Source organism: Elephantulus edwardii, unplaced genomic scaffold (genome assembly GCF_000299155.1).
Source record: "Elephantulus edwardii isolate Elephantulus edwardi_28Jun2011 unplaced genomic scaffold, EleEdw1.0 scaffold00875, whole genome shotgun sequence".
Lineage (NCBI taxonomy): Eukaryota > Metazoa > Chordata > Mammalia > Macroscelidea > Macroscelididae > Elephantulus > Elephantulus edwardii.
Window position 1 is genome coordinate 1 of NW_006400625.1, and position 14,296 is coordinate 14,296.

The 14,296-nt window shown below is 53.2% G+C and overlaps 1 protein-coding gene across 1 annotated transcript; it reads left to right on the forward strand.

Moving 5' to 3' along the window:
• Window positions 1-10,772: 10,772 nt before the first annotated feature.
• On the forward strand, window positions 10,773-13,978 carry LOC102874446 (transcription factor SOX-8-like). Its single transcript, XM_006903434.1, has 3 exons — window positions 10,773-11,203; window positions 12,254-12,486; window positions 13,227-13,978. Exons 1-3 carry the CDS (start codon window positions 10,773-10,775, stop codon window positions 13,976-13,978), a joined length of 1,416 nt encoding a protein of 471 aa, XP_006903496.1.
• Window positions 13,979-14,296: the final 318 nt, after the last annotated feature.

A 14,296-nucleotide genomic window follows, 5' to 3' on the forward strand; every position in this document is an offset into this window, starting at 1 on the left:
GAGAGGGAGAGGGAGAGGGGGAGGGAGAGGGAGAGGGAGAGTTCTCTACAGATGCAGTAATGGGAATACAAGTGAGTGTGTCTCAGGAACTGCTGTACCAGAGATCCCATGAGCAAATGACTTGGACCAACAGGAATTACAGAGTAGGGGTTAGAAGTGCAAATTCAGAGGCGGGTGGAGCTCTGCTGGCCTAGTGGCAAGAAGCTGCATTGCAATCCCGAAGGCACACAGTTCGAGGCCACCAGCCGCTCTGTAGGAGAAGGATGAGCTCTGTCCAGTGTGATTAACTGCCTCTGAGAACCCATGGATCAGCTACAGGTCGGTTTGACTTGATGGTACACAACACCTTCTCTGTTGGTTCTGGAGGAAGGGGCTTATTTCTCCCAGCATCTGTAGCCTGGAATTCTTTAGCGATTCCTTTCTGTCCTTGCCTTCCTGGGGTTGAGGGGTTTCCTCAGGCTGGGGGCTTGGATACAAACAGATACACTCCACTCTTGGTGATTATTTCATGATGTTGAAGTTTACTCTTAGGCCAATGTCCTCTCCTTCTAGCTCTGTGAAGTAAAAAGGTTAGAGGCCAGGGAGTTCTGGTGGCCTAGTGGGAAGATGCTGCACTGCAATCCCAGAGGTATGCGGTTCAAATCCACCAGATGCTCTGCTGGAGAAGGAGGGGGCAATCTCCTCCTGTATTAGTCAGATCTGATTTGACAGTACACGTAAAAATAACACAAAAAAGGAAAAGAAAATTAGAGGCCACAGCCCAGGGTGGGGTGGGGGAACCCACCCTTAATTATTTTACAACCATTTGCACCAGATACTGGGAGACCATTACCTGGTTCCTGCCATTATAAACACATGCTTTGGGTGGACAAAGCTAATTCATGTCAGAAGCCAAGTGGAAAACAGTTCTGCAAGCAGACGCTGACTCAAAATCAGCTTTAGAATTGTGTGCATTTGCCCTGCAATCCAGTCACCAGACGAGGTTCTCATGATTGTTTTGAGGCCAAATGTACCCAACTTAAAAATTACTTTAAGGATTGGAGGGTAAGCACAAGAGAGGAAGAACCTCAACGAGATAGATTGACAAAGTGACTGTAGCAATGCGCTTTAGTGTCAGAGATGGAGAGGTTGGCTCAGGTTAGAGCAAGATTCAGGGCCCAAGACTCTGAGTATTGCATAAGAGCACCGAGAAGCCAAAGCTAAAGGAAGAAATCAAAGAGCTGAACAGAAAATTTCAAAAGGCAGCTTGGGACGACAAAGCAAGATATTATAAAGAAATGTGCAGAGAGCTGGAGTCAGAAAATCAAAAGGGCTGGACTTGCTCAGCCTTTCTTTTTTTTTTTAAATTTTATCTTTTTATTTTTGTGTAAGTGTACCGTCAAATCAGATCTGACTGGTACCTCCTTCCCCCGCAGAGCATCTGGTGGATTCGAACCGTGCGCCTCTGGGATTGTAGTTGCAGCTCCTTGCCACTAGGCCACCAGAGCTCCCCTGCTCAGTGTTTCTTAAGCCGAAGGAGTTGAAAAACAAATTCAAGCCATGGGTGGCAATACTTAAAGATAGTTTGGGTAGAATGTTGAATGAGCCAGGAAGTATCAAAAGAAGATGGAAGGAGTACACAGAATCACTGTATCAGAACGAATTGGCTGACACAGAAGAATTTCATGAAATAACATATGAGCAAGAGCCTATGGTGATGAAGGAGGAAGTTCAAGTTGCTATGAAGGAATTGGCAAAAAAAAAGGCTCCAGGAGTTGACAGCATACCAATTGATTTATTTCAACAAACAGACACTGCCCTGGTTGTGCTAAGTTGTGCCAGGAAATCTGGAGGCCAGCTGGCCAACTGACTGGAAGAGATCGATATTTGTTCCCATTCCAAAGTAAGGTGACCCAACAGAGTGTGGAAATTATCGAACAATATCATTGATATCACATGCAAGCAAGATTCTGCTGAAAATTATCCAAAAACGTTTGGAACAATATGTCAGCAGAGAACTGCCAGATGTGCAGGCTAGATTTAGAAGAGGTCATGGTACTAGGGATATTATAGCTAATGTTAGATGGATCTTGGCAGAAAGCAGAGAATACCAGAAGAATGTCTATCTGTGCTTCATTGACTATGCAAAAGCTTTTGACTGTGTGGATCACAACAAGCTATGGCTGACTCTGAAAAGAATGGGAATCCCAGAACATTTGATTGTGCTAATGCGAAACCTATACTTGGACCAAGAGGCAGTCGTCAGAACAGAGCAGGGAGACACTGGATGTTTCAAAATCAAGAAAGGGGTCCATCAAGGTTGTAGTTTGTCTCTATACCTTTTCAATATGAATGCAGAACAGATCGTCCGAAACGCTGGGTTGTACGAGGAGGAATGTGGTATCAAGATTGGTGGAAGAATCATCAACAACCTGCATTATGCAGATGACACACGCTGCTTGCTGAAACTGAGGAGGACCTGAAGCACTTGCTGCAGAAAGTCAAGGACTGCAGTCTTCAATATGGATTGAAACTCAATATCAAGAAAACAAAGATTCTCACCACTGGGCCAATTGGCAGCATCAGTATGGATGGTGAAGAGATTGAGATAGTTAACAATTTTAGTTTGCTTGGTTCCACAGTCAACATTCTTGGTAGCAGCAGCCAGGAAATCAAGAAACAAACTGCATTGGGAAAATCAGATGTGCGGGACCTCTTAAGAGTACAGAAGAGCAATGACATCAGGCTGGAGACTAAGGTGCACCTGATCCAGGCTATAGTCTTTGCAATTACGTGCTATGCATCGGAGAGTTGGACAGTGAATAAGGATGATAGAAAGAGACTTGATGCCTTTGAGCTGTGGTGCTGGAGAAGAGTGTTGAATATACCATGGACTGCTAGGAGAACAAACAGGTTTGTCCTGGAGAAGGTGAAGCCGGAATGCTCCTTGGAGTCAAGGATTCTGAAGCTTCGTCTGACACTGGGCATGTTGCAAGGAGGGACTGGTCCTTGGAGAGGGACATCATGTTTGGGAGAGTGAAGGGATGGCACAGGAGAGGAAGACCCTCGATGAAATGGATCGATTCTGTGATTGGGGTGATGCGAATGAGTGTGTTTGAGACAGCGAGGTTGGCAAAGGATAAAATGGCGTTTAGGGCTCTTGTACATAGGGTCACCATGAGTCACAACGACTCGATGGCACATAACAACAACAAGAACAGGAATCATAGGCAAGTGGTAAGATGCTGCACTGCAAAGCACACATTGCACATCTGGTAGTTGCTCCCAGGGAGAAGGACGGGCAAACTCCTCTCATGCAATTAACTGCCTCTGAAAACCTGCTGGAGGGTCAGCTATGGGTCAGTTCCAACTCACTGAAACTCAACAGTAACAACTTTAAGCAACTCTGATGGCCTAGTGGTAAGAGTTGTGCAGCAAACAATTCCAAAGGCACACAATTCAAATCTACCAGCTGCTCTGTGGGTGAAAGATGGACAATCTCTTCCCATGCTATTTACGCCTTTTGAAAACCTGCTGGAGGGTAAGCTATTATTTGGTTCCGACACGGCAGCATGGAACAACAACTAATTTTAGGAGCCCTGGTGGTGTAGTGAGTCAACATTGAACTGCTGACCTAAAAGTTGGTGGTTTGCATCTACCAGCCACCCTGCAAGAGAAATTGAGGCAGTCTGCTCCTGTAAGAGTCCCAGCCTTAGAAATCCCATGGGACAATTCTCCTTTGTCCCCCAGGGTTGCTGTCAGACAGAATGGTCACAGTTGCAGTATGTTTTATTCGTGGGGTTTTGTACCTTAAAAAAACAACAACCCACACATACGCAATCATATACTGAACAGACACCCTCACCCTACTTTGTAACCATTACCTGAAAGCCAAGCAGTCACTGGATTTTCACTAAAGCTGCTGTGTTTTCCTGTATAAGCCCGCCCGCCCACTGCCATTGGGTCAGTTCCAACTTACAGTACCACTCACTGGCTCTCCAAGGCTGACATTTAATAGGAGCATGCTGCCTCAGTTTTCTCCCTTTCGTTGGATTTCAACAGCTGACCTTTTGCTTTGCAGCCTGCTGTTTTCCTATATAAACTCTGAGCTATCTCCTCATGGACCACTTAGTTCAAGCATTCTCAGGGTGCTATGAGTCCCAGTTTGTACATCACTTCACTCTCAAAAGCTCTTTGCTTTTCATTTAAATCTGATTTTATAATATTGCTTTGTGATAGTTCAGTCCATCAGCCTCTGAGCCCTCATCCCCAAAGTGGGAGGAAGTCTAGTGTTCCAAACAGCCCTCTGCTGACCCACTTCCTCTGCTATCTGGTACCAGCCTCCACGGGGGCCCTGTGATTGCCTGCCTCTATCCCCCAGAATCCCTGGCAGTGGAAGTGGATGCAGAGTTTCCCTATGTCAGCACCCTCACAATCACCTACCTCATGCCAGGGAATGCCGGCACTGCCACTGTCAACTAATTCAAGCATTGAGTCACAGATTGTATTAGACTCTCCTCACTGACATCAGACAAACACACATCTGGGAGACAGAGCTGTGTCTGTAAGATGTGTTTGTGGGTAACTTCTGCCCCCTCAGGGTCTCTAGAATCTTCCGTCTCTGGAGGTGATCAGGGGACATGTTTATCTTAAGCCCCCTGTGTCCTCTTGGGGTGCTCAAAGTTCGACTTGAAGTCTCTGCCTAAGCTAGGAGTCTGATTCGAGTGAATGTGGGGCACAGTGCCCAGTGATTTGGGCTCACAGAAGGTCCCCATTCCTCCTCCAGGTAGAGCTTCTCCTGGCCCTGGAGCCACTGCTTAGAGGGGGCCAGGTGAACAAGACCGGGGAGTAGGGAAAGCATGGGTGCACAGATGTGCCAGGGCTGAGGCCCTGCCCCTCACCTGATCTGTCCTTCACCTAGACCCAGGCCGTCTCTTGGCCTATCCTTGCCTGTGCGTCCAGGCCTTCTTCAGGGCGGTATAGACCCTAGAGAATGACCCAGATATGCTGCTTGTTGAGAACTTTGGTCTCAGCTTCAAGGAAGCCCAGACCCTGTGAATAGTACTGGCGGCCCCCTGTTCATGTCCCCATGGACCTGTGGACCATCTTCACCAAGAACACGGACAAATTGTAGGATCCACTCAAGATGGACTTTACCAGGACCTCTTAGGCATCCAGGGACACAGGATTCAAAAGGCATTGAGAGGGGAGGCTGAGGCCCAGGTGCCTGAGGTTACAATCCTGGGATCAAGTAGGAAAGAGAAGATAGCCATGTGGAGCAGCTAGTGGCCTCAAACCATGTCCTTTGGAGTTGTAGCACAGCTTCTTGCCACTAGGCCACCAGAGCTCTGGGGGCCTGCACTGCAATCCCAAAGGCATGCAATTCAAATCCAACAGTTGCTCTGCAGGAGAAAGATGGGCAATCTTCTCCCGTGTCTCTGAAAACCTGCTGGAAGGCCAGCTATGGGGTCGCTTCCAATTTGACTTCACACAACAGTCCCTAGAGAACGGAGTGGGGCCTAGTGGTAAGGAGTTGTGCCGCCAAACCAATGGCAAGTGGTTCGAATCCACCAGTGGCTATGGGAGGAAGATGTGCAGTCAGTCTTCTCTCGTGTGATTTACAGCCACTGGAAACCTGCTGTGGGTCAGTTAGGAGATGGTGTTGACTGAGCAGTGCATAACATTCCCTACAGAGTCGTACTAATCCAAAAGGCTCTGAGGGTGAGAGTCCACCAGCGGAGAGAATGATATCCCCAAAACCACTAACCTCTGTGCTAGACACAGCCCTGGTGGTGCAGTGAGGAAAGCATTTGCCTGCTAACCACCAAAGTGAGCAGTTGGAGCCCACCCTGAACCTTCTGGTGCAATTCCGGTGCAGTCCCAGGGTCGGGTAGGTAATAAGCTAGGAGAGTCAGTCCATTAAGAGGTGAGGCAGTTTGCTTCCTTAAAGACTCAGTCTTGTGGGGAGTTCCACCCTCCAGGGTCGCCACAAGTCAAAATCAATTTGGTTTTAGGTTTTGTGCCTCTGGCTACAGTCCTATTTGGGAAATAGTTGCCTTTGTTATGATAATGAGGGAAGATTAAGGAAGGGTGTATCTCCTTTTCCAGGAAAGACATGGGATAAGAACTAAACCAAACCGCAAGGAGGTTTCCCAGGAAGCCAAGCTGAAGAGACAAGGATCCTGAACTTGGACTTCCAGGTCCCTAAACTGTGAAAGAATGAAGTTCTGTTTCTTAAAGTCATCCCCATGTGGGATCTCCACTTTCTTGTGGGATCTTAGTTTTCTAGCGAGTTAAAACAGGTCTGTGTTAGAAAGGTTCAGAAACAAGGATTTCTAGGAGGTGCAGGGGACAAAGGACTAAATGGAGCTGAGGCCTCAGAGACCCCGAAGAGTGAGGCCAAGATCTGTGGAACCTTCTTCAAGTGCAGTCCCTGGTGGAGCAGGTAACATGCTTAGAGATTCAAGTTTACCTAGAGGTACCACGCAAGAAAGGGCTGGCCATGGTTTCTGAAAAATCAGTCACTGTAAACCCGACAGCGCACAGCTCTTCTCTGGCAAGTTTTCTTTGGTTAAATTGCTGGGGTCACCTTTTGTGTATCCTGAATGTCTACAGAGTCCCTGGATGGCACAAATGGTTAAGCCCTGGGGTGCTGACCTAAAGGTTGGAGGTCTGAATCTATCCAGAGGCACCACACAAGAAAGGCCTGACAATCTGTTGTGAGGTGCCGTCAATTTGACCCCAACTCATGGCGACCCTGTGAACCACAGAATGAAACCCTGTCCAGTCAACACAATTCCTTCTGTTTGAACCACTGGGGCAGCCAGTGTCAGTCCAGCTCATCGAGGGTCTGCCTCTCTCTCTCTCATGGACCCTTATCAAGATCCACTTGTGAGAAATCAGCCACTTGAAATGCTGTGGAGGGTCAGTGATGAGTCCGTTCTGATTTGACAGCATGTAACACCAACTTTAGGAGCCCTAGTGAGCACAGGGGCACAGCACAGGCTGGTGCATGGGGGCAGGTCTGAGAGACAGCGAGCAGGCCTTCTCCTGAAAAAGGGTTTGTAGTGTTTGAGGTGGATGGAGAGTTAGTTTTCAAATAGTTGTCCTATACAGTTTCACAAGGGAGCTCTGGTGGCGTAGTGGCAAGAAGCTGCACTGCAATCCTAAAGGCACACAGTTCAAATCCACCAGCTACTCCACACAAGAAGGATGGGGAAATCTCCTTCTGTGGGATTAACTGCTTCTGAAAACCCGCTAGAGGGTCAGCTATGGGTTGATTCTGTACACAGCAACAATAATAACAAATTTCACAGCAAGTTCTGGTGGTAGTCAGCTGGGAGTTGCACAGCCAAAGCAAAGGCGGAGCTTCCCTGATGGTTTGAATCTACAAGCAGCTCCTCAGGACAAAGATGGGCAGTCTCCTCCCCTGTGATTTACAGCCTCTGGAGAATCAGCTGTGAGTCAGTTCTGACTTGAAGGCAATGTGTGAGTGATATATTTTCAAAGCACCATGGCCTCTGCACTGTCCTGGGTTTAAAGCTATTCAAGTCTTGGTTAAAGCTACTCCCTTGTGTTCTCTGTTCCAGCAGCACCAGAGCTGAGGCACACCTCCTTGTTACAGCATCACCAGAAAACGGAGGCTCACTCCCTTCATGCAGCTGGATGCCTCAGGTGTCCAGTGAATTGTCATCCTGAAGTCCCCTTCCCTGGAAGTCATGCCTCAGCCCCTGTGATGTGCTTGCTTGTTTCTTTGTTTCCTCTTCTTCAGCTCCAGCATCTCCAGAGCAGGGACTGTGCAGTGTGAGTCTGTGCTGTTCATCCTGCTGTTAGGTGCCATTGAATCTGCTCCAACTACCAGCAAGCCTGTGCAGGAGAGAAGGAAAGTCTGCAGCCCGCGCCACACTCACCCCGAGCCGCGCCACGCTCACCCGAGCCGCCCCACGTTCAGCGCCACGCTAACCCTGGGCTGCGCCACGCTCACGTCACCCCGTTCTGCGCTTGACCCATTGTTGCTGCCATTGCACCAGAGTACACTTCACCGTAGTGTCTTCCTCATTTTTAACAACACCCTACTTTACTCATTAGCGTTGGCACTCAGTAAGCAGTAAACATATACTTAACGGACAAATTACCCCTTTCCAAGTGTCTCCCTGTCTGAAAGCCACAACCTGGGTCAACATAGCATCCCACATGGCCACAGAAATCACAGACTGAGGCCACCGCTAGTGCCATTGAACTGAGTCTGACTTATAGGCACCCTGGAGGACAGACTAAGACTGCCACATAGTGTTCCTGAAGCTGTCATTTTTACCAAAGCAGACCACCTCATCAAAGAGAGGCTGGTAGATTCAAGCCACTGACCTTTGGATTAGCAGCCCAATCCATAGAGGCCTCGAAGTGGAATAGACAAGCCTGGAAGGGGGTTTGGAGTCCCCATCTGCCCTAGTCTCCCAGTTCTGATCTCCAAGTGTCACCATCATGACAGGCTGTACTCTCTCTCCTGACCACGTTCACGGTTCATGCCAACATTTTCAGATGGCCTGAGTCACACCTGCAGAAATACCCCTCCTTACCCATCTCCTGGGAGAACAGGCCCACTTGAATGCTGGAAGTCCTTAATCCCTTGTCATCCCCCTGAGGCTCACATGACTCAGAAAAAAGAGCAGGCCTGTCTTGCCATGTGACCATGGTAACTGGACTCTCCCAGGTCAGCTCCTATTCACAAGACGAAGTCACTTCACCATGTCCAAAATCAATAAAACCCGAACTCACAGTCACTGAGCTGTTGATTCCAACTCACAGTAATGCTATAGAGAATAGCCCCACAGGGTTTTCATGGTGCAAGCGGACTGCCTCGCTCTCTTACAGAGCAGCTGGTGAGTTCAGGCTGCTCACCTTTTGGTTAGCGGCCAAGGGCTTAACCATTGCTCATCCAGGGTCACTCACCATACTCACCCGCGAATGGGATGTGGGCCCCAACCTCCCCAACCCCTTCCCATAGGTAAAAGAGTAGAAGAGGAGGCTGCTCCTTGCTGCCCTCGCTGGTGAAACCTCATTTTGTTTTGCAAGGGTCTTGTGGGCCAGCCAAAGACATGGGCAACTGGTTCAACTCCACATCTGAACTGTAGGGGACGAAATGCCCCTTGAAGGAGAGGTGTTTTCCAATGGGACTGCCTCACTACCCTACGCTGGCAGGAGCTCCATGGGCTTACCAAAGGTCTGTCCTCAAAGTTCAGGATAGGGGACCAGGTGGCAAGAACAAGCAAAGTGTGCAGGTGAGCCTGTCACTTGGCTATAGGCTCAGGACAATCTCAGAATTCTGTGGAGCTAAGGTCTGCCTTCATGCACCTGAATTGTGGGCCAGGGTGAGGGTCCAATGCACACAGCTTCCTGTTTAAGGCTTTCCTGCTCCAAGGCCTCTGGAGGCTGCACCCTCCGAGGCGGGAGACTGCTGCAGATGGCCATGGGAAGCATGTCCTTTCAGGTAAAATGTTCCCAGACAAAGATGCAAGGATGACACAGAACCCTGAGACTGGATTTGAGTCTCCAGCTTTCAGACCTTCTGGTTGGGTTGGCAACACAGCGTCACTGTCCCTTGACTGTGGCAGCCCACTTTCCTGGGGTGGTGGCCCATGGGGGACCTGTCACGGGATCACTGAGTCTCAAAGGCGGGTGGAGGACAGGGGAGTGTTGTGCAGCTCGAGGGGCGGGCTATTGGTCTCCTCGCTCACAAGTGACTGCTAAAAGAATCCTAAGCGTCTTTGAGGGCTGCCTGGCCCAAGGCCATCTCTCTCAGGAAGGTGGGGGGTCACGGGTGAGCACTAGGAGCTGCAACTCCCCACTCCCCTCGAGGGAAATGTCCCTTTCCCGACTCTGCCGCCCCCACCAGGGAGGAACACTCCGATCCCCTCCCTCTAGAGTGAAGGCATGTCAATCCCGCCCTCTCCCTGCGCGCAGAGCGCACGGCGCAGAACTGCCCCAGCTGACCACCCACCAAGGGCCTCGCGGCCTGGGCGCCCCACACCCCAGGTCACACCCGGAAGGTCCTGGGCCCCCGCGTCCGGCCACACCATCCGCCAGGAGGCCCCCCGGGACTAGACAGTCAGAGGCAGTCGGTCCAGCCCAGCGCCCCCACCGGAGCTCCCACGCTCGTACTCGGAGGGGGTCAAGCTCCGAGCGCGCGGCCTGCAGAGCCCGGCGCGTTGGGTGGCCCCTGCCCGTCGCGCCGGGCAGAGGGCGGGGACCTGCTCTGGCGCTCTGCTGTCGAGTCTCCCCGGGGGGCGCAGGCTGGCAGGGTCGACCTGGCGCCTCTGGGCTGCGGGCCAGACGTCGGGGTTCAAGACGCGCAGGGGTTTAAGAGTCCCTGAGGTCCTGTTTCCTCACGATCACCGGCTTGGGGCACCTGGGGAGCCCAGCCTCTGCGCCCTCTCTCCTCCCTTCCCTTCCCTTCCTAGGAGAGTCCCAGGCCCCAAACCTCGTCGAGCCACGTGGGAAGAGAGCCAGGAGGGCGGGGACCGCGGCGCCTTCTTGAAGACTGGGGTGGGGTGGGGGTGGAGAGCCAGACTCCGCCCCTAGGGTGGGGCGGGCGCTGGCCAATGGGGAGCCCGGGAAGGGGCGGTGCCTGGGGGGGCTGCTTAAAGAAACTTGTTGCCCCCGAGCGCAAGGAGCGGCTGCGCAGGGGAATCGAAGCTGGGGCGAAGCGGCTCCTGTGGAGACCTCCGGGAGAAAGAGTGGCAACCCAGTTCCTGAAAAACCTCAGCGCAGCCCGGAGCACCCCGCGCGCGGCCCCGATGCTGGACATGAGCGAGGCGCGCGTGCAGCCGCCCTGCAGTCCATCGGGCACCGCCAGTTCTATGTCGCACGTGGAAGACTCGGACTCGGACGCACCGCCGTCGCCCGCCGGCTCCGAGGGTCTGGGCCGCGCAGCGGGTGCTGGCGGGGGCGGCGGCAGCCGAGGTGATGCGAGCGAGGCGGCAGCGGACGAACGCTTCCCTGCCTGCATCCGAGACGCGGTGTCGCAGGTGCTCAAGGGCTACGACTGGAGTCTGGTACCCATGCCCGTGCGCGGTGGTGGCGGCGGCGCACTCAAGGCTAAACCACACGTGAAGCGGCCCATGAACGCCTTCATGGTGTGGGCGCAGGCGGCGCGCCGCAAGCTGGCGGACCAGTACCCGCACCTGCACAACGCAGAGCTCAGCAAGACACTGGGCAAGCTGTGGCGGTGAGCATCGACGGCGGGGATTGGGAGCGGGGGCTAGACCAGATGGCGGGCGCGCGGGGCTTCGGTCTGGTTCTGACCAAGGCAAGAGAAAGGGAACGACCTCTTCCTACGAGAACCCTATCCAAGAAACAACTGATTCCGGAGTGCAGACCCAGGAGCTGTGAGTGGCTGGAGCTCTCGTCCCTCCCCAGGAAAGACCTGAACGTAGGGCCCAACCTAGGGCCCAACCCGGTGGGGAGCTGCCTTTTGGAGGCATCTTCTTGCTGGGGAAGGGTCTGCTCCTGGATACCCCAGCTCTCCGGAAGGCAAACATTCCCTCCCAATTCCCAGCAGGCCCCATTCCACAGCCCACCTTCTCTGCGCCACTAGGCATGGAAGGGGTGGGGGGAGGTACTCCTGGAGGCTGGCGCGGTGCATTTGGCACAGTGAAGGCGTCGTTTTGTTCGATGCTGGAAGCAGAAAGTAGGACAAGAGCCACAGCAGAGCGGCTGTTCCCAGCGCCCACCTCCGCCGGATGCCCCCTGCCTGGGTTTGAAGTGGATCTCTGGTTTTAGAGAGCTGCTTCCCAGTCTCCGGAGCTCAAGAGTCTCCAAAAACACCTGGGGCTCAGCATAGCCCCTCAGTGTGCCCTGTGAGCTATGGTCGGGCAGCCCCTGACCTCCCTCAGTCCCATCCTGCAGGCAGTTAGATCCTTGTTTCTGGAAAGGTCTAAGGCTAAGCAAGGAGAATGGGATGTTGCAAGTGTTTGGACAAGTCTGAGAGCAGCTTCAGCTGCCCTCTGGATGTCCTCAACTTCTAAAAAGTCCCTGAGGGAGAGACAGACACACCCTTGGAGGGGAAGTAAAGGAGGAAAGGAGATGTATGGGTCTGGCTCCTGATGCTGGCTTGCCTGTCACATGCCCACAAACGTGGAGGAACTTAGCTTTTCTCTGGGGCTTGACCTGGGCCACTCACTCACTTGGTGATGGTCTCTGTGGCCAGGATTGCTGGGATGCTATCCGGTGCCATACAGGATGACCTCTGACCCTGATGCTGTTCTTGTGTCTGCAGCCTGCTGAGTGAGACAGAGAAGCGCCCCTTCGTGGAGGAGGCTGAGCGCCTTCGGGTGCAGCACAAGAAGGACCATCCGGACTACAAGTACCAGCCACGTCGCCGAAAGAGTGTGAAGGCCGGCCAGGGCGATGGGGACTCGGGCCCTGAGCTGGGCCACCACCCAGGCGCTGGCCCTATGTACAAGGCTGACACAGGGCTCAGCGACTCGCATCACCACGGTGACCACACAGGTGGGTCCCAGAGCCCTAATGGGAGGTGGGAGCCTGTGGACCACAATTGATAGGTGGGGAAAAGGCGTCACCCCAGTGTAGAACTTCTCTTGGGACCCAGCCCCTGCTCACATGTCTGTGATCCCCAGGGGGGCCTGCATAGCCTCATCTTCATGCCAGTAGCCTGATATCTTTGCTGGGATGCCACACCCCCAGATGGGGGGGATGGCAGTTCTGAGTGTCAACCTTGCACAATACATTTCTCAGCTCAGTTCTTTTCCCTGAACCACTTTGGTTTCTATGGGGGCTGATCCAGTGCCCAGGAGCCATCCCCACTTAGACATTCCCAGCACCCATGTGGTAGTTGACCTATCTCAGAACCAGGCTGACTGGTATCTTAGGAGCTAAGTGTACTCTGCCAGGCCGCAGAGAGAAGGGTTTTGTGTTTGTGACCTGTCACATACAGGAGGCTCCACGTCCCCTATGCCAGCGCTTGCTGGCAGGAACGGCCATCACCTCACCCCATGCCTCAGTCTCCACGTCAAGGCCCCTGCTAGTCTCAAGCCTCCCCTTAGAACGTCCCTGTGGGGAGGTCTGGGTCTGGCTTGGCTGGAATTTCTGCAAAAAAACCATAAGGGAACAAAAAGCTGTTGATCCCAGACCTGTGGCGGTTAGGTTGGCCTTCGGCTGCCTGCAGCTTGGCCAGCCCCACCCGGCCCCCACAGAAGGGTCATTCTTTACTGGATGTGCTCTCTCCCCAGGGCAGACCCACGGGCCGCCTACCCCACCCACCACCCCCAAGACGGACTTGCACCACCCTGGAGCGACAGCAGGCAACAAGCAGGAGCTTAAGCTGGAAGGGCGCCGCCTGGTGGACAGTGGCCGCCAGAACATCGACTTCAGCAACGTGGACATCTCCGAGCTGAGCAGTGAGGTCATCGGTAACATGGACACTTTCGATGTCCATGAGTTTGACCAGTACTTGCCACTCAATGGCCACTCAGCCATCGCCGCTGAGCCTGGCCAGGCAGTCGCCAGCTCCTACGGGGGCACCTCTTACTCACACGCAGGGGCGACTGGCATGGGGGCATCCCCAGTGTGGGCGCACAAGGGTGCCTCCTCGGCCTCAGCGTCACCCACCGAGGCAGGGCCCCCGCGACCCCACATCAAGACGGAGCAGATGAGCCCCAGCCACTACAGTGACCAGTCCCACAGCAGCTCGCCCAGCCGCGACTACAGCGCCTACAGTGCCCAGGCCTGCGTCACCACGGCCACATCTGCTGTGTCCACTGGCTCCTTCGGGGGTTCTCAATGCGACTACACTGACCTGCAGACCTCCAGCTACTATGGTCCATACCCTGGCTACCCGTCCAGCTTGTACCAGTACCCCTATTTCCACTCGTCCCGCCGGCCATACGCCTCGCCCCTACTCAATGGCCTTTCAGTGCCAGCTGCCCATAGCCCCACCAGTAGCTGGGAGCAGCCCGTGTACACTACGCTGACCCGGCCCTGAGGGACCCTGCCACCAGCCATGGGGAAGAGAGGCTTGGCCAGGGAAGGGACGCTTTCTGGACGGGGAAAACCAGTCTTGGAGAAATCATCTGGAAGATACGAGCTCATAAGAGCGGAGGTGGGAGGCCCTAGAGACTTCATTGGATCATGTTTTGTCCTCAGCATCCCTTTGCTTCCAGACTCACAGATTGAGAGCTCTAACATCTTCCTCTCTTTGCGGTGACTGGTGACTCCAAGATGGACAGCAACCCAGTCACTTTTCGGAGAGGCATTCAAGACATCAGTGCATTGAGTCTTTGCATCTTGGATTGGTGCAGGT